Source organism: Mesoplodon densirostris, chromosome 1, assembly GCF_025265405.1.
Source record: "Mesoplodon densirostris isolate mMesDen1 chromosome 1, mMesDen1 primary haplotype, whole genome shotgun sequence".
Classification (NCBI taxonomy): domain Eukaryota; kingdom Metazoa; phylum Chordata; class Mammalia; order Artiodactyla; family Ziphiidae; genus Mesoplodon; species Mesoplodon densirostris.
In genome coordinates, this window is record NC_082661.1 from 94076754 (window position 1) to 94098172 (window position 21419).

Genomic DNA, 21419 nt, shown 5'->3' on the forward strand with positions numbered 1-21419 from the left:
CAAACTGACAAAAATTAAATACAAAGAAAAAATATTAAAAGCAACAGGGGAAAAAGCAACAAATAACCTACAAGGGAATCCCCATAAGGGTAGATGCTGATTTTTCAGCAGAAACTCTGTATGCCAGAGGGAGTGGTATGATATATTTAAAGTAATGAAAGGGAAAAACTTACAACCAAGAATACTCTACCCAGCAAGGCTCATTCAGATTCGATGGGGAAATCAAAAGCTTTAAAGACAAGCAAAAGCTAAGAGAATTCATCGCCACCAAATAAACTTTGAAACAAATGCTAAAGGGACTTCTCTAGGTGGGGGAAGTGGGAGAGGCTACAACTAGAAACAAGAAAATCATGTATGGGAAAGTTCACTGGTAAAGGTAAACATACAGTAAAAGTAAGAAATCATCCACACACAAATATTATATCAAAACCCACAACCATGAGGAGACTACAAATGCAGGAAATGGGAATTGCATTTGAAATTAAGAGACCAGCAACTTAAAACAACCTTGTATATATATAGATTGCTATATCAAAACCTCATGGGAAATGCAAACCAAAAAACTACAATAGATACACACACAAAAAGAAAAAGCAACCCACACACAACACTAAAGATGGTCATCAAACCACAAGAGGAGAGAACAAAAGAGGAAGGGAAGAAAAAAGACCTATAAAAACAAACCAGAAACAATTAAGAAAATGGAATTAGGAACATACATATTGATAATTACCTTAAATGTAAATGGATTAAATGCTCCAACCAAAAGATATAGACTGGCTGAATGGATACAAAAACAAGACCTGTATATATGCTGTCTACAAGAGACCCATTTCAGAACTACGGACACATATAGACTGTAAGTGAGCAGATGAGAAAAGATATTCCATGCAAATGGAAAACAAAAGAAAGCCAGAGTAGCAATACTCATAGCAGACAAAAGAGACTTTAAAATAAAGACTGTTACAAGAGACAAGGAAGGACACTACATAATCATCAAGGAATCAATCCAAGAAGAAGACATAACAATTATAAATATATATGCAACCAACATAGGAGCACCTCAATATATAAGGCAAATGCTAACAGCCAAAAAGGGGAAACTGACAGTAAAACACAGTGATAGTGGCGGACTTTAACATGCCACTTATAACCAATGGACAGATCATCCAGAAAGAAAAGCAATAAGAAAACAGGAGTCTTAAATGAAACATTAGACCAGATAGACTTATTGATATTTATCAATAAATATTGATAGCAGACGAAGACACTTTCTTCTCAAGTGCACATGGAACATTCTCCAGGATAGATCACATCTTGGCCCACAAATCAAGCCTCGGTAAATTTAAGAAATCATATCAAGCATCTTTTCCAATCACAATGCTATGAGATTATAAATCAATTAGAGGAAAAAAAAAACTGTAAAAAGCACAAACACATGGAGGCTAAATAATATGTTACTAAACAACCAATGGATCACTGAAGAAATCAAAGAGGAAATCAAAAAATAGCTAGAGGCAAATGACAATGGAAACACAATGATCCAAAACCTATGGGATGGAACAAACGCAGTTCTAAGAGGCAAGTTTATAGCAATAAATCTTACCTCAGGAAACAAGAAAAATCTCACATAAACAATGTAACCGTACACCTAAAGCAACAAGACAAAGAAGACAAACAAAACCCAAAGTTAATAGAAGGAAAGAAATCATAAAGATCAGAGCAGAAATAAATGAAAGAGAGATGAAGAAAGCAACAGAAAAGATCAATGAAACTAAAATCTGGTTCTTTGAGAAGATAAACAAAATTGATAAACCTTTAGCCAGACTCATAAAGAAAAAAAAGGAGAGGACTCAAATAAGTAGAATTAGAAATGAAAAAGGAGAAGTTACAACAGACACCACAGAAATACAAAGGATTATAAGAGACTACTACAAGCAACTATCATGCCAATAAAATGGACAACACAGAAGAAATGGATAAATTCTTAGTAAGGTACAATCTTCCAAGACTGAACCAAGAAGAAATAGAAAATATGAATGAACCAATCGCAAGTACTGAAATTGAAACTCTGATTAAAAAACTTCAAACAAACAAAAGCCCAGGACCAGATGGCTTCACAAGTGAATTCTATCAAACATTTAGAGAAGGGTTAACACCTATCTTTCCAAAAATTTGCAGAGGAAGGAACACTCCCAAGCCCCTTCTACGAGGCCACAATCACCCTGATACCAAAACCAGACAGAGATATCACAAAAAAGAAAACTACAGGCCAATATCACTGATAAACATAGATGCAAAAATCCTCAACAAAATGCTAGCAAATCGGATTCCACAGCACATTAAAAGGATCATACACCATGATCAAGTGGGATTTAGCCCAGGGATGCAAGGATTTTTCAATATATGAAAATCAATCATTGTGATACACCACATTAAGAAACTGAAGAATAAAAACCATATGATCATAAATATTAAAACCTCCCCAAAAGCCCCATATGATCATCTCAATAAATGCAGAAAAAGCTTTTGACAAAATTCAACACCCATTTATGATAAAAACTCTCCAGAAAGTGGGCATAGAGGGAAACTACCTCAACATAATAAAGGCAATATATGACAAACCCACAGCAAATATCATTCTCAATGGTGAAAAACTGAAAGCATTTCCTCTAAGATCAGGAACAAGACAAGGATGTCCACTCTCACCACTTTTATTCAACATAGTTTTGGAAGCCCTAGCCACAGAAATCAGAGAAGAAAAAGAAATAAAAGGAATCCAAATTGGAAAAAAAGAAGTAAAGCTGTCATTGTTTGCAGACGACATGACACTATACATAGAAAAACCTAAAGATGCTACCAGAAAACTATTAACGCTCATCAGTGAATTTGGTAAAGTTGCAGGATACAAAATTAATGCACAGAAATCTCTTGCATTTCTATTGACTAGCAATGAAATATCAAAGAGAAATTAAGGAAACAATCCCATTTATCATTGCATCAAAAAGAATAAAATACCTAGGAATAAACCTATCTAAAGGAGTAAAAGACCTGTACTCAGAAAACTATAAGACACTTATGAAAGAAATCAAAATGACACAAACAGATGGAGAGATATACCATGTTTCTTGGATTGGAAGAATCAATACTGTCAAAATAACCATACTATCCAAAAGATCTACAGATTGAATGCAATCCCTATCAAATTACCAATATTTTTTTCACTGAATTAGAACATAAAATTTTGCAATTTGTATGGACACACACAAGACTCCAAATAGCCAAATCAATCTTGAGAAAGAAAAACGGAGCTGGAGGAATCAGGCTCCCTGACTTCAGGCTATACTACAAAGCTACAGTAATCAAAACAGTATGGTAATGGCACAGAGACAGAAATATAGATCAATGGAACAGGATAGAAAGCCCAGAGATAAACCCATGCACCTACGGTCGCCTAATCTATGATAAAGGAGGCAAGAATATACAATGGAGAAAAGACAGTCTCTTCAATAAGTGGTGCTGGGAAAACTGGACAGTTACATGTAAAAGAATGAAAATAGAATGCTCCCTAACACCACACACAAAAATAAACTCAAAATGGGTTAAAGACCTAAATATAAGATGAGACACTATAAAACTCTTAGAGGAAAACAGGAAGAACATTCTTTGACATAAATCACAGCAAGATATTTTTTGACCTACCTCCTAGGGTGATGAAAATAAAAACAAAAATAAAAAATGGGACCTAATGAAACTTAAAAGCTTTTGCACAGCAAAGAAAAGCATAAACAAAATGAAAAGACAGCCCTCAGAATGGGAGAAAATATTTGCAAATGAAGCAACTGACAAGGGATTAATCTCCAAAATATACAAACAGCTCAGCCAGCTCAATATCAAAAAAAACAAACAACCCAATCAAAAAATGGGCAGAAGACCTAAATAGACATTTCTCCAAAGAAGACATACAGATGGCGAAGAGGCACATGAAAAGATGCTCAACGTCATTAATTATTAGAGAAATGCAGATCAAAACTACAATGAGCTATCACCTCACACTGGTCAGAATGGCCATCATCAAAAAATCTACAAACAATAAATGCTAGAGTGGGTGTGGAGAAAAGGCTACATTGTTAGTGGGAATGTAAACTGGTACTATGGAGAACAGTATGAAGGTTCCTTAAAAACCTAAAAATAGAGCAACCATATGATCCAGCAATGCCACTCCTATATATCTGGAAATATATCTGGAGAAAACCATAATTCGAAAATACACATGCACCCCAATGTTCATTGCAGCACTATTTACAATAGCCAAGACATGGAAGCAACCTAAATGTCCACTGACAGAGGAATGGATAAAAAAGAGGTGGTACATATATACAATGGAATATTACTCAGCTATAAAAAGGAAGAAAATAATGCCATCTGCAGTGACATGGATGGACTTAGAGATTGTCATACTGAGTGAAGTAAGTCAGACAGAGAAAGACAAATATCATATGAAATTGCTTATATGTGGAATCTAAAAAAATGGTACAAATGAACTTATTTACAAAAAAGAAAGAGTCACAGTTGTAGAAAACAAACTTATGGTTACCAGGGAGGAGGGATAAATTGGGAGATTGGTATTGACATATACACACTACTATATATAAAATAGATAACTAATTAAGAACCTACTGTATAGCACAGGTAACTCTACTCAATACTCTGTAATGACCTATATGGGAAAAGCATCTAAAAAAGAGTGGATATGTGTATATGTATAACTGATTTACTTTATATCAGAAACTAATACAACATTGTAAATCAACTATACTACAATAAAAAATAAAAAGAAATACATGTATAACTGGGATAAAATTACTTTTCAAAAAATCAAGTCGTATTCCTGAAGTCATGAATTGTAAAGGGCATTAATAATCTTTCTAGCCCAGAATACAAGCAGCAGACATGGTAGTATTAAAACTATTTTGGTAGACGCAAGGGAGTTAAATTCAACATTCTATGTGTTTCCTTTTGGCAAGGCACTCCACTCGATACTCAGGGAATACAAACAAAAATAAAACACATTCACTATCAATAATCTACTGGGAGTGATCAGTTGGTGTGCACAAATTACATATACAATATAGCCAAATCCAAGCATCCAAGAAAAATATTTTATGGGTTTATAGTAGGATAGAGTTTATAATGTTTATAAATATTTTTCAGTAAAACATATGAATAGGCACAATTAAGGAAATGTTTCTGTGTATCTATATACATGTGTATATGTGTGTGTGCACACGTAGATACACCTGTATCATAAATGGCTTCCTATCATTTCATGTCAGGTTTTGCTACAGAAGTGTACGCATATAACTTAGAAAAAGACTGTTTTCAGAGTTCTTTTGAATTTGGAATTGCAGATAATGAATTGTAGACTTGTATAAACTTTTTAAAGTCCGGAGTTTCCTCATGTACGACAAGGGAGTGTGACAGTTAATTTTATGTGTCAACTTGGCTGGGCCATGGTGCCCAGATGTTTGGTTAAACATTATTCTGGATGTTTCTATGACAGTGTTTCTGGATGAGATTTACATTTAAGTCATTGGACTTTAAGTAAAGCAGAATGCCCTTCATAATGTGGGTGGGCCTCATATAATCAGTTGATGGCCTGAATAGAACAAAAAGCTGACCTCCCCCAAGCAAGAGGGAACTCTGCAGTAGACAACCTTTGGATTGAACAGTAACACTGGCTTTTCATGTCTCCAGCACGAATGCCTGTGGGCTTGAAATGCAACTCCTTAAATCTCTAGCCTGCCAGTCTTCTCCATCAGACTTTGGACTCACCAAGCCTCTATAATCAGTTGTGCCAATTCCTTAAAATAAACCCTTTTATAGACACACACACACACACACACACACACACACACACACCCTATTGGTTCTTTTTCTCTGAGAAACCCTAATACAGGGGGTATAATAGCATTTATTTCATAAAGTTTTTGAGATGATTAAAGGAGTACGTAAAGTGTCAAACAGTGTGTATTCAAGAAATTACAGCTATCATAAATATACTCTTTAGATTGATGTTAAGTCTACATTATTTTATATGGTTTTGTTTTTCCTTATGTAAGCATTGTGAACTACCCAACATCAAGAATTACATTATGACAAATACATGGTGGTAGCTTTCGACTGCATCAACTTAGTTAAGCTGGAATTATGTTTTCCAGGATTCCTTTCCCTGGTCCTAGGCTGATGTTGACCATAAGAGAAATTTGTGCAGTAGGCTGTGAAGCTGGCGGGCACCTGGCACTGTGGTAACTCATGCACAGTTGCTGATATGTTAGGTCACTATGTTCGTGTGGGGCACCACCAGAACCCACAGCAATTCCATCTTCTGCCTCTTGGCAGATGTCCTCTTTTGGACTCTTGGGTCATATACAGATCCATGGTGAAGGGCAACAGCTTCTCCTGCAGATCATCCATGAAAGTGGTTGGAGGTAGATGTGGTGAAAGACAGGTGAAAATAGGGTTCTTGTTTGTCCTTGTGAGTGCTCTCATCTACATCCAGGTTTCCTTCACAACCGCTGATTTAGCTGACACACAGTGACTTCAGGCTTAGCGTCAGATGCAGACACAACGACATTGCACTGATTTCTCTACCAGTGCCACTGTGTAAGGCCTAATTTCCAAAATAAATCCCATATTCTATATCACCCAGAGTAGCTCTGTTTCCCTGAATAAAACCTGATACATAGAGGAACTGGTACCAGAAGTTCCAGAGGAATATAACCTTATGAATGGGTACTCTAACTGGTTGTGAGTTAACTAGAATTGGTTCTATGCTTTGATTAAATTTAAAGGCCAGTGGTAAAGGGGACACTGGTAATCCATGGTATGCAAAGGTAAAAGAGTTACTTAAATTATTACTTATATAATCAAGTGCCTGTACAGCATATGGTTTTGAGTGACCAAATAATTAATGACATAGAATAGTTTAGTGAATGAAGAGTATAATGCAGCTTTTAGGTACAATGGAGAACTTTGAAAATAAAAATAAGAGGTCAGAGTTTTCAATTATGAGCTCAAAGTCTAGATTAGGGGCCTGAAATCTACCATGACTACCCTAAAAGAAACCCTTATCTCCACTGGCTGCAAGGCTGAGTTTTCTGATAATCAAATCCTAAGTCTAGTTCCATGGATGACTGAAATACACCACAGCCTGAATTCCCAACCTTGCAGGGTCTTTTCATCCCTACAAATTGAAATGGGGACATGTGAACAGACAGACTCCAATGAAGCTGGAGCCTTGAACCCTTAAATTCTGTAATGCCTCCTTTGCCAGTAGAAGCAGTCCTTCTACTGTTTGGGAAGGTAAACCTCCTTTGCCTGAAAGGTGGCCTCACCTGAGAGGGTTGCCTTGCAAGGAATAGGTGACCCCCTTCACGATTTACCTTACTATCACCCATTGCTTCTATATCTGTAGCCAGACTGAAGTCTAATAAGCTCTAGGAAATGAGGTACAAAACAAGACCTGTGAGGAGGCAGAATGAACTAAAATAATTATGATTTTGCCAATTTTACACAGAGAGTATGTGTGAGAATAGATCCTAAGGGTGTTAGATTACAGCAGAAAGAATAAAACGTTGGATTAAGCCACATTTACCAATATGGGCTCACAAAGCAGATATTCTAGATCCAATGAATTAGCTTGAGTATTTTGGTTTGCTTGGTCGGTTGAACAAAATCTGGATTCAAAGGTGACCTGAACACTGAAATGTAAGAAGCTCCTTGTTATAGAGTACAGCAGGGTTTCTCAACCTTGGCACTACTGACACCATTGGCTGGGAAATTCTTTGCTGTGCAGCGCTGTCCTGAGCATTGCACGATGTTTAACAGCATCCCTCTCCCCTAGACACTAGATGCCAATCGCATCCTTGAATGTGTCTGGATATTTTCAAGACAAATGTTCCGGGGAGGGGAGGAGGAAAAAAATCATCCCCACTTGAGAATCACTGGTGTCGAGGAAGTTATCAAAAGTTAGGGAGACTGGAAGACTAGGGTAGGTTTTTTAAATGTTAAAACCAATTCATCCATCCTTCAACTGTGTCCGTCAGGAGGGTCCAGAGGACATTCCCTTCACCAAGACTATGAGAAATATAGTCACAACAGTTGCCCCAGTATCCCTGAAGAGCTCTGTAGTGGTTATTCTCTGTTGGACTGAAATGACAGTGGGAATTGCTACCATGGAACAGGGCTTCCTGAAGTTAAAGAAAATGATACAATTCTCAACAGCAAGGGTGATGTACTGACATTAAATCTCCAAAGAAAATGCAGTCGTCATTACTGGAATGGCAGTAGAGTTGAAGTAGTAATCAGTAGAGTATGATTTACAGAGATCTTTGGGGCTTGATAATTTTATCACTGTCACCCTAGAACTGAAATAGATGGGCAGTCTACTAAAGTCTTATTTGATTTGCAGAAATAGAAAAGCTCTAGGTCTTGTGAATAGCAGTCTTGAATCATTGTAAAACAGTGTCATGACCCTTTAACCAATTCTCAAACCTGAATCAGTTCACAGACTCAGAGCTCTTGGATGAAGGAAGGAGCTGTAGGTTCCTTTGAAGGAAACTTTTATACATTCACATATACTACCTCCTGGCCTTCCCCTAAGAAGGACCTGTGAAGAGCAGGCAGGGTACCCATGCAATGGGGAAGGGGAAATTCAGACACTTTCAGGATTACTAGACACTTGCTGAAATGACAAATTCCTGGAGACCCCAAATACCACTGTGGTCCACCAACCAGAGAGGTTAATGTAGGTCAGGTCATCAAAGGAGTTTTAGCTTGAGTTGTCTCACAGTGGACCCAGGGTGTCCATAATCCTACCCTGTGGTTGTCTCCCTGGTTCTGAGATGCATAACTGGAAGAGACATATTGAGCAGTTAACTGGCAAAATCTCTACATTGGTTCCCTAACCAGTGAAGTAAGGGCTATTATGATAGGAAAGTCCAAGTAGCATTTGGCGAAGCATAGTGAGTACAGGAAGAGTAGAATAAATGCTGGATTTTTTGGTTTATCTTCTTTTCAGAAAGAGTTGTTTCTATAACATCTTCCAAAGGTAACCAAAGAATTTTTTCTTTATGTAATATCATTCTGAAGTCACAGACTTTTAATATACTTGGTATGTTGCAATTTACTGCAGATATTCTTTTTGATGCTCAAACTGTCACTACATGGGTCAGTGGGAGCTTCCTCAAGTTGGCTCTTGGGTCCTTTTAATCTTGATCCCTTCCTAGCCTTTTGCTACCACAGGGTGTTTTCCAGGCTCATCTTGTACTTTCCTATCCCCGATCTGTAATCAGTCATTCATCTAAGGAGTCCTGGTTTGTTTTAGGATACCTCATTGCATCTGAATACTGGTCACTGTATCTAGGACCTTTTAGTGGACAAAGCTAGGAAATATATATTTTAAAGAGTAAAACACATCATAAGTTCATATACTAATATTTCCAATTTCAATTTAGAATTATAAGTTTTATTTAATTTCTTTGAGTTTTTTCTCCTTATGATGAAAATCTTGGTTCTTAAAGACATTTATATAATTACTCATTTGCTTTATCCTATAATTGTAAGTTTCACAGTAATAATACCAATGTTATTGCTAACAAAGACTACTGAACACATTTTATAATTTTTTTGCATTTCCTTTTATGCTTAGGATTAATCTCACTAGGGTATACAGCCTAATTACTCTATTAAATGTCACATGAAATAACTCACCTGCGTAGTTAAGCCATCAACTTCCTACAGAATTGTTGATTTATTTAATTTTACATTCAATTTTTAGGTACTGTTTTTAAATTTTGATTTAATTAAAAATAATTATATAGGGACTTCCCTGGTGCCACAGTGGTTAAGAATCTGCCTGCTGATGTAGGGGACATGAGTTCGATCCCTGGTCCAGGAAGATCCCACATACTGCAGAGCAACTAAGCCTGTGCACCACAACTACTGAGCCTGCGCTCTAGAGCCCACGAGCCACAACTACTGAGCCCACGTGCCGTAAGTACTGAAGCCCACGCGCCCTAGAGCCTGCGTGCTGCAACTACTGAAGCCTGCACACCTGGAGCCTGTGCTCCGCAACAAGAGAAGCCACGGCAATGAGAAGCCCACGTACTGCAACAAAGAATAGCCCTGACTCGCCACAACTAGAGAAAGCCCGTGCACAGCAACAAAGACCCAATGCAGCCAAAAACAAATAAAAAAGAAAAAACATTATATAAACATTTATATAGTTTCAAAGTCAAGCCTACAAATCTATAAAACAAGGTTCATTTAAAGAAGTCTAGTCTTCATCCTTATCCTCTTCTCTCCCCTCATGGAAAACCATTTAAATTATTTTTTGTCTTCTCTTTTTAAAAAAAGCAGAATGTGCATCTGTCTGTCTGAACGTAGTGTATATATAGCATGTTTGTATATATATGTACACACACAAACTCAAATGCCCTCCCTGCCAATGGTAGAATACTATACACACTATATAATACTATTTTTTTTCACTTAATATGTTTTGGATACTCTTCCATGTGCTAGTATTTTGACTGGCATTACAATGACTCTACATATAGTCAGGGTGGGGAGTGTTAACAAATTTATAATACTTAGTATTCTGATCAATTAACATGATCTCTACTTACTTAGGCTTTCTTTAATTAGTTTTATTTTTACTATTTATTTTATTTTTTAAAATTAAAAAAAGTTTTTAAAAAATTACTTTTAATATCATAGTTTTCATGTAGAAGTCTTATACCTCATTTGTTAAATTTATTCCTGGGTATTTGATATATTTTGATGCATTGTAAATTTTACTATTTTTAAAGTTTTATTTTGAAATGTTTGTTGCTGGTATGTATGTAGAAACACAATTGTTTTTTGTATGTTCACCTAATACTCTGTTTATGAATTATTTTGGATTTTCTACATATACAGTTATGCTGTCTGTGAAGAATGACTGTTTACTTCCTTCCTTTCCAGTTTATATACCTTTTATTTCTTTTTCTTGCCATAGTGCACTGATTAGGACTTCTGGTACAAATGCTAACAGAAGTGGTAACAGTGGTCTTCTTTGTCATCTTCCCAATCTTCAAAGGAAAGTTATTAACACTTTATTTTATTTTATTTTGCTGTTAGGAATAATGTTTAGAATAGATGCCTTTATAAAATTAAGGAAATTCTATTCCTAGTTTGCTAAGAGATATATTGAAAATCATAAATGGATAGATATTAAATTTTCTCAAATAGTTTTTCTGTATCTATTGAGAAGGCCTTATGATTTTTCTCTTTTAATTAATTAATAAGTTAATGTGGTAAATTACAACAATTTATTTTCTAATACTTTAATAGTTTTGCATTCCTGGGATAAAGTCAAACTGGTAATAATTTTTTTGTTAGTTATTTAATGTTCTTAGTAGATGCTTTCTATAATTCATGTAACTTTTTTAGTCGTGGTAGAGGGCAGATCCAAATTTCCTACTTCACCATTAAATGGAAGCAAAATTTTTTCTTTTCTCTTTAATTCATTCTAAATACATTTTCATTCCAGCATTCCACCAAAACTGTTCTTACCATAATTAACAAGACCACCACAGAGTGCCAAACTGAAAGGTTCATTAGAAACTTCATTCTTAAAAGGCACACACAGGGCCTCCCTGGTGGCGCAAGTGGTTAAGAGTCCGCCTGCCGATGCAGGGGATACGGGTTCGTGCCCCAGTCTGGGAGGATCCCATATGCCGCGGAGCGGCTGGGCCCATGAGCCATGGCCGCTGGGCCTGCGCATCCGGAGCCTGTGCTCCGCAACGGGAGAGGCCACAACAGTGAGAGGCCCACATACCGCAAAAAGAAAAAAAAAAAAAAGGCACACACAAAATCTTATGTGCACCAGGACCCAGGGCAAAAGCAGTAATTTGATAGGAGCCTGGGCCAGACTTACCTGTTAGTCTTGGAGAGTCTCCTGGAGAGGTAGGGATGGCTGTGACTCATCCTGGGGACATAGACACTGGTGGCAGCCATATGTAGAAGCTATATACTGTGTGGACACTGATGCTTGTGGCTGCCGTCTCCAGATCCTCCCTCTAGCTCATTAGTGCCAAGACCTGGTACCACCAAACAGCCTGTAGGCACCAATGTTGGGACGCCTCAGGCCAAACAAATAACTGGGTGGAGACACAGCCCATCCATCAGCAGACAGGCTGCCTAAAGACTTCCTGAGGCCACAGTTGCGCCTAGACATGGCTCTGCCCGCCAAAGGACCAAGACTCAGCTCCATCCACCACTGAGCAGGCACTGGCCATGCCCTCCAGGAAGCCTGCACAAGCCTCTAAACTGGCGTCACCCAGAGGGGGTAGATGCCAGATGCAAGAAAACCATGATCCTGCAGCCTTCACACCCAACCCATGCACAGCAGGCCAAGGCAAGCTTCAGAACACCACAATCCCCCATAACCAACTATGTCAGGAACCAGCCCCTGCTCACCAGCAATCTGACACCAGCTCTGGGATCCTTGGGCCCTGCAGCCAGACTCCAGGACCTGGCTCTGCCTGCCACTGGTACAGCATTAACCCCAGGACCTGGCATCACCAATCAGTGGGCAAGCAACAGCCTGGAGTCTTCTAGACACTGATTCTGCCCACCAGTGAGCCAGCACTAGCCCAGAGCCCACTAGGGTTCTGCAGCGAGCTGCTTTGTGACCAGGTCTCACTAACCAGTATCCAGCAGCATCTGCACAAGGTGGGCCTGGCAACCAACCAGGCTAGGGGACAACAAGCCTACCAGACTGTCCACATGGTCAGCCTGCCACAGCAGAAGGACACACACAGACCTCTTAGGGGGAACCCATAGAATGTATAGCTTGGGCAACAAGAGGGGAGTATGCTGCTGGGACACACAGGACATTTCCTACCAAAGGCCACTTCTCCAAGATTAAGAAGCATAACTAACCTACCACATACATAAAAATACAAATAATATGAATAGCAACTTAGGCAAACTGAGGCAGCAGAGGAATATGTTCCAGACGAAGGAAGAGATAAAATTCTGGAAGAAGAAATAAGTAAAGTGGAGATAGGCAATTTACCCGAGAAAGAGTTCAAAGTAATGATCATAAAGATGATCAAAGAACTTGGGAGAAAAATGGATGCACAGAGCAAGAAGTTAGTAGTTTGTAAAAAAGAGTTAGAAAATATGAGGAATAAACAACCAGAGATGAAGACTACAACAACTGAAATGAAAAATACACTAGAAAGAATCAACAGGAGACTAAATGATGAAGAGCAACAGATCAGTGAGCTAGAAGACAGAGTAGTGGAAATCACTGCCACTGAACAGAAAAAGAAAAAAGAATGAAAACAAATGAGGACAGTTTAAGAGACCTCTGGGACAACGTCAAGTGCACTAATATTAGCATTTCAGGGGTCCCAAGAAGAAGAATAGTGAGAGAAAAGGCCTGAGAAAATATCAGAAGTCATAATAGATGAAAATTTCCCTAACCTGGGAAAGGAAACAGTCCCCCAAGTCCAGGAAGTGCAGAGAGTCCCAAAAAGGAACATACCAAGAACATTGTAATTAAAATGACAAGAATTAAAGATAAAGAGAGAATATTAAAAGCAGCAAGGGAAAAGAAACAAATAACATACAAGGGAATGCCCATAAGGCTATCAGCTGATTTTTCAGCAGAAACTCTGCAGGTGAGTAGGGCGTGGCACTATATATTTAAAGTGATGAAAGGAAAAAGCCTACAACCAAGAATACCCAACAAGGCTCGCCTTCAGATTTGACAGAGAAATCAAAGGCTTTACGGACAAACAAAAGATAAACTTCAGCACCACCAAACCAGCTTTCCAACAAAAATGTTAAAGGAACTTCTCTAGGAGAAAAAGAAAAGGCCATAACTAGAAACAAGAAAATTACTGAATGGAAAACTCACCAGTAAAGGCAAACATACAGTAAAGGTAGGAAATCATCCACACACAAAGCTAATAGGAAGGTTAAAAGACAAAACTAGTAAAATTATCTATATCCACAATAAGTAGTTAAGAGATACTCGAAAAAATTAGATGTAAAATATGACATCAAAAACAGTAATCATGGGGGCTTCCCTGGTGGTGCGGTGGTTGAGAGTCCACCTGCCGATGCAGGGGACACGGGTTCGTGCCCCGGTCCGGAAAGATCCCACATGCTGCGGAGCGGCTGGGCCCGTGAGTCATGGCCGCTGAGCCTGCACATCCGGAGCCTCTGTTCCAGAACGGGAGAGGCCACAACAGTGAGAGGCCCATGTAACAACAACAACAACAAAAATAGTAATCATGAAGGGAAGACAGTACAAATACAGGGTTTTAAAATGTATTTGAAATTGAGATGGGCAATGTAAAACAATGTAAAACTGCTTTATATATAAAGCAGTACCTATACTGCTTTAGAAAAACCTCATGGTAACTGCAAAAAAAAATCTGTAACAGATATATACACAAAAAAGAAAAAGGAATCCAAACATAACACTAAAGATAGTAATAAAGTCACAAGAGAACAAAAGAAGGGAAAGAAAAGGCCTATAAAAACAAGCCCCAAACAATGAACAAAATGGCAATAAGAACATACATAATAATTACCTTAAATGTGAATGGACTAAATGTTCCAACCAAAAGACACACAGTGGCTGACTGAATACAAAAAAAGACCTGTATATATGCTGCCTACAAGAGTCTCACTTCAGATCTAGAGACACGCACAAACTGAAAGTGAGGGGATGGAAAAAGGTATTCCATGCAAATGGAAATCAAAAGAAACCCAGAGTAGCAATACTTATATCAGATAAAATAGGCTTTAAAATAAAGACTATTGGAAGAGACAAAGGACAATACATAATGATCAAAGGATAAAATCAAGAAAATGATACAACAACTGTAAATATATATGTACCCAACATAGGAGCACCTAAATACATAAGGCAAATATTAATGGACATAAAAGGAGAAATTGACAGTAATACAGTAATAGTGGGGGGCTTTGATACACCACTTACATCAATGGACAGATCATCCAGACACAAAATCACTAAGGAAATCCTTGCCTTAAAAGACACATCAGACCAAACGAACTTAATTGATATATATAGAGTATTCCACCTGAAAGCAGCAAAATACATTCTTTTCAAATGCAAATGGAACATTCTCCAGGACAGATCACATGCTAGACCAGAAAACAAGCCTCGATAAATTTAAGAAAATTGAAATCATATCAAGCATCTTTTCTGACCACAAAGCTATGAGACTAGAAATCAACTAACTACAAGGAAAAAACTAAAAAACACAAACATGTGCAGGCTAAACAATATGCTATTAAACAAGCAATGGATCATTGAAGAAATCAGAGAGGAAATAAAAAGAGACAAATGAAAATGAAAACACAACAATCCAAAACTTATGGGACACAGCAAAACAAGGTCTAAGAGGGAAGTTTATAGTGATACAGGCTTACCTGACATTTTTCCAAAGAGGAAATGCAGATGGCCAACAGGCATATGAAAAGATGTTCAACATCACTAATCATCAGGGAAATGCAGATAAAAACTACAATGAAATATCACCTCATACATGTCAGAATGACTACTATCAAAAACAACATAAATAACAAATGGTGGCAAGGATGTGGAGAAAAGGGAACCCTCATACATTGCTGGTGGGAATGTAAATTGGTGCATTCCCTGTGGAAAACAGTATGGAGATTTCTCAAAAGCTAAAAATAGAACTACCATGGGACCTGGCAATTCCACCCTTGGGTATATACATGAAAAAAAAACCACCACTAATTCGAAAAGATACATGCACTCCAACGTTCATAGCAGCATTATTTACAATTGCCAAGACATGGAAGCAACCTAAGTGTCTATCAATAGATGAATGGATAAAAAAAGATGTGGAGTATATACACAATGGAATACTACTCAGCCATAAAAAAGAAACTAGTGAATATAACAAAAAAGAAGCAGGCTCACAGATATAGAAAACAAACTAGTGGTAACCAGTGGGGAGAGGGAAGTGGGGGAGGGTCAGTATAGGGGTAGTGGATTAAGAGTTGCAAACTATTAGGTATAAAATAAGCAAAGGATATATTGTACAACACAGGGAAAATAGCTAATATTTTATAATAACTATTATATAAATTAAATAAAACCTATAAATATTGTGAATCACTATATTGTACACCTGTAACATATAATATTGTACAGCAAATATTCTTCAATTAAAAAAATAATAAAATGCAAAAAAAACCCCCCACAAACCTCAACGGTTAGGACTATATTGTCTTCACATGAGCTGCCTAAATTTGAAACCAGGATCTGTCACTTCGTTAGCTATGTGACCTTGAACAAGTTCCTTAACCTCTCTCAGCCTCAGTTTATCTGTAAAATGTAAACATCACCTATTTTTATCACTTACTCTTTTTGATTTTTTTTTTTAACCATTCTGTCTTGATTCTTGTTGTCTCGATATTTTTTCTCAGTCTCAGTAGAATTTTCGTCTCTCCAAACTAATTTTCAGAACTTAGTCCTCGGATCGCTTAATTTCCCTATCCAGACTTCGTTTCTATACCTTCTCATTCCATGACTTTAAAAATCATGTGTATGTTAATGATTTCCAAATATACAGCTCCTGTTGCAATATTTTTCCTGAACTCCAAACTTATGTATCCAACTAACAAGTTGATACTCTGACTTAAATGTCTTTTATGTGGCTCATACTTAACACGGCCCAAAGCAAACTTTTTTAAAAAATGATTTTCAGTCCTTCAAAACTTAATCCAAGTTACCATCATTTTTTACTTGGATTATTACTGTACTGGTTTGCTTTCTCTCTTCTTCTAACCTTGACCCTGTCCAGTCTATTTGTCACACAGCAGTCAAAATGACCTGTTGAACAGTTAAGCCCTTCATAGCTTTGCTAAAAGCCCTTCATAGCTTCCCATTTCATTCGTCATAAATGTTCAAGTTCTTTCTGCATGGGTCAGCAAATTCTTAAAGGGCCAGAGGACAAATATTTTAGGCTTTGCAGGCCAAACAGATTTTGTTGCGACTACAGAACATTACTATATCTATATGCAAATAGTATTAAGATTCTAAACTGCTATATCCAACAAAAATCATTGTATTTTTTGAAGTATGCATAAAATTTATAAAACAAACAGTATTAGTTTGGTTTATAATGCTTAATATTTTTCATAGTAGTTTAATAAATATTTGCTGAATAAAATATATAAGTACACGGCCCAGATTTATACATTTTTACAAAAAGATTATGGCAAAAACATTAAACTAAAAGTTAAATAATTTCTTCTGTAAAACGTATCAAACAATTAATAGTGGACTTACTTTAGACTACTGATTCTAATTTCCGCACTCTCAGTGAGTTTCTTCATTTCCTCTTTCCACCTACAGGCTGCCTTCTGCTGAGTTGCTAAGAGATGCCTCAGTTCAACCGTGGAATTTCGATTACTGTCTTCCATCTCTCTTAACTGAACTTCAAACCCATGTTCCTTTATTGAAAATTCATGCTCCATCGTACTGATCTAAGGAATAAAATGAACACAGTATTTTTTCTTTTCTGTTTTTCTAGGAGATATAATGATCAATGATATATACAAAAGGAATCATTTTTTGTGTTTGCAGCATAGAAATATTTGGATGAGAAACCTATATAAAAATTAAGTTTATAATTTGTCTCCATCACAGATGAAGACATCCTATTTTATAACATAAATTTAATGAAACCAGAATTATGATGGACTACAAATTTTTCACCACTTTCCCCAACACCTTAAATGCCAGTAGGAAAAAAGTATACTATCTGAAATAAAGCTGCACTCATCATCTACTTTTACTTTTGTTGCCAGAATCCATAGAAGATATTCATGCTCTCAGTAACTGAGAGTTGGGTTTAAATGGAAGCCATTTATGTTTTTAAAACACAAGAAGTGTTCATTGGTTTATTATAAAGGATACAACTCCCGCACAGTCAAATAGAAGAGACACACTGAGCAAGGTATGGATGTAGGGGGAGTGCTGAGCTTCCAAGCCCTCTCCAAGTATGCCATCCTCCCAGCACTCTGATGTGCTCATGAGAAGCTCATCTTAGAAGCTCCTCAAGTCACTTTTGATTTACATACTAAAGTTCAGATTGTCTTTCAAAGGGCAGGAATTCCTTTACCACTTCAGTTACAGTATAAATGAACAATGTATTTTGTTTTTCAGGAAAAGACTAGTGATTTTCAGAAACTCATATGGAAATGTCTTCAGTTATTTCTAGGTTATTTATGTCATTATAGTAAAAATACCTTAATGCAGAATGAACATACAAATAAATGCTCTTTGGATACCCTAAAAGCTTTCTCAGCTAGGTTCAGGGAGAGAATTAACCCTAATGTCCTAAAGTACCCAGTGTATTTAGTGAACTGTCTGCTTACGTATGCAGCTAGAATGAAACTACCTATTACCATACTTCAGGCAATTGAGGAAATAGTTAAATAGTTACAAGAACAATTTCTTTGGTGCACTCTCAGGCCATTTTATCTTGCTACACTAAAGAAATATTATAAAGAATATCTATCTTGTGATATTCTAATGTGATTTAAAAATGGTGACAGCTGGAATGACTTCTAGTGATTGATTAAATATGACTGTTTTTAAACTCAAAAAAGAATGAATAAGGAACTCGATTTTACCAATTCCAAAACACCAAAGAAAACTCAACAACAGCTAAACCCACGGCTCATGGGGGAAAACTGCAAACATCCTGTCCTCACTACCCCTGCTAAATTCAACATCTTCTTAAAACTCTTAAACTTGTTTTCTCAAATGGTACACAAGTAGAAATTGGACGTTATAAACACTGGCACTGGAAAAAACAACTTTGGATTTATTAATTGTGTATTACATTACTGCTGTGCAAGCCTCCTGAGGCTCCGTGACTCCTGCTCGATTTAAACAATTTTTGAATTACCGAATTCTACAAATTTAGAATTGAATATCCCTCCCTGCCTCAATCTCCACTTTCTCTGGAGAAGCCATGGTTCTGACATCTTAAGTGGAAGTATTTAATTCTGTCTCTGTCTCTCTCACACATGTATTAAAAACTGATCTATGCGTCTATATAGCTTTAGCACTCTTCCTGCCTACTTAACTCCCCTTTCCACTTGGAAAATCTATTTGCAGTTTGATAAGCCTTTTTCTACGGTCCTTCATGATAACCTGTCTCTAATTCTACAAGCTTGTATTATGCCTCTATTCCCTTCTCTTTCTTTGTTTCTGCCACAGTGCCTTCTCATTCTTGGGTCTTTTCACATGTTGTTCCCTTTTCCTGGAATAATCTTTCCCCTCCTGCTTATCTTAGTTATCTCTAGTCAACTTTTAGAATTCAGCTCAATTATTGATCCTACAGGGAAATTCTCATACCATCTATCGAGAAAAAGCTCTCATAGTGCCCTACGCTTTTCCTAAAGGGTATTTATTAGTTTGCAAAGATACATTTAAAGTTTTCCCACCTCCATGCAAATAAGTTTTTAAGGATGGGGACCATGTCTTTTTTGTTTACTATTACATTTTCAGCACCTGAATCATAGTAAGGATGTCAAAACATATCTGTAGACTGAATAAATGATAGCTTTCTGGTATCAAAATTTAGTCTTCAAACAAACCCCAGATCCTTCAGCTGATGCAATTCCGATTGTTAAACTGGACAGGTCTACACTGATGTTGGAAGGATAAGGACCAAAACAACCATGTCTTCTATAACAACAAAAGTCCTACTAATGATTCAATTCAGAATGTTGGGTTGGAAAAAAGGATTTATGGTCTCCTTCCCTTCCCCTTTTGTGTCCTTCCTCTGCAGAAAACTACTCAAAAGTAGATAAGGTTGCTAAAAACTATCCATTTCCTAATTTTATATTTTTATGAGGGGTATTCAGACCACAGAGATATGGAGATCCTTTTCAGAAAGAAGGGAGGAGGAGTTAGGAAAAGAGAAAGCTGGGGTGGAAAGGACAGCAGTGGCTTTAAGATCAAATGAAAACTTCATATAATAAGTTGTTAAGGTTCTCAGCCAACTGACCTCTCAACATCCAACTGTCTTGATCTTTTTGGCTCCTTTCAGTTTATCTATGAAAGATCACACTCTTTTTCAAGGGGGAGAAAAGCCGCAAAGTGTAGCACTAGATTCCTATGTTGTCAAAGAAGGAATTGGCTACAAAGGAGCAATTTATCTGACAGCCCTCCTCCATAAAATAGAATTACAGCTATCTAGTTAGTTCAGAACTTTTGTCCCTTATTTACCAATGATTCTTCTCTTAAGCTAGATGCAGACTTGGCACAAAGGGAGCATTTTTGGTAGATAAGCTTTCGGTCACCTATTTGTTTTCCAAGAAACATCAGTTACTATCCTGAATGGTTAAAGATAGAACAGGTGCAGTATCAAGTGGGGAAATTCATCATTAATAGTTTTTAGTTATTAATCCATATGAAATTTAAAATATAAGATGAAGATTTAACATTTTTTCACCGACGTACATTGACTTTTTAAAAAATTATGTAAATGGGGCCTCCCTGGTGGCGCAAGTGGTTGAGAGTCCGCCTGCCGATGCAGGGGATACGGGTTCGTGCCCCGGTCTGGGAGGATCCCATATGCCGCGGAGCGGCTGGGCCCGTGAGCCATGGCCGCTGAGCCTGCGCGTCCGGAGCCTGCGCGTCCGGAGCCTGTGCTCCGCAACGGGGGAGGCCACAACAGTGAGAGGCCCGCATACCGCAAAAAAAAAAAAAAAAAATTATGTAAATGTTTCAGTGTGGAAACTCTCAAGCATACACAAAATAGAAAGACTATTACAATGAATCTCTATATGCTTATCACCCAGCTTCCATAATCATCAAACCCATAGCCGCTCTTGTTCTATCTATAATCCTACCCACTTTTCTCTGCCAAGATTTCTCTCTCTCTTACAATGAAGTACATGAATCTTAAGGATACAACTTTTACATGTATACTGACATACCAGAGTCACCACCCATATTTAGGTACCACAGGAGGCTCTCTCACATGCTCTTCTAATCAATATTCACCCACCTAAAATGTAACCATTATTCTGATCCCATCCTTATAGGTAATTATGCCCATTCTTCACTTTCATATAATGAAATTAATAGACTATAAGCTTTTTTATGTCTGGCTTCTTTGTCCAACATTATGTCTGTGAGACTCACCCACCATTGCTTATAGACATAGTTCATTTTTTTCTTCTATTCCCATACATGAACATACCACAGTTGATTTATATCTCATGTTGATGGACATTTGAGTTATTTTCAGTGCTTTGATATGATTAAAACT

The 21419-nt window shown here is 37.3% G+C and overlaps 1 protein-coding gene across 4 annotated transcripts in view; it reads right to left on the minus strand.

Moving 5' to 3' along the window:
• Positions 1 to 21419, minus strand: part of SCLT1 (sodium channel and clathrin linker 1) — a 285252-nt gene that overhangs the window by 55179 nt on the left and 208654 nt on the right. For all 4 annotated transcript variants that reach the window (XM_060105958.1, XM_060105954.1, XM_060105951.1 and 1 more), the window contains one exon: positions 17417 to 17613. In XM_060105958.1, the coding sequence (XP_059961941.1) occupies positions 17417 to 17613 (197 nt within the window). The remainder of the gene's footprint in view (positions 1 to 17416; positions 17614 to 21419) is intronic.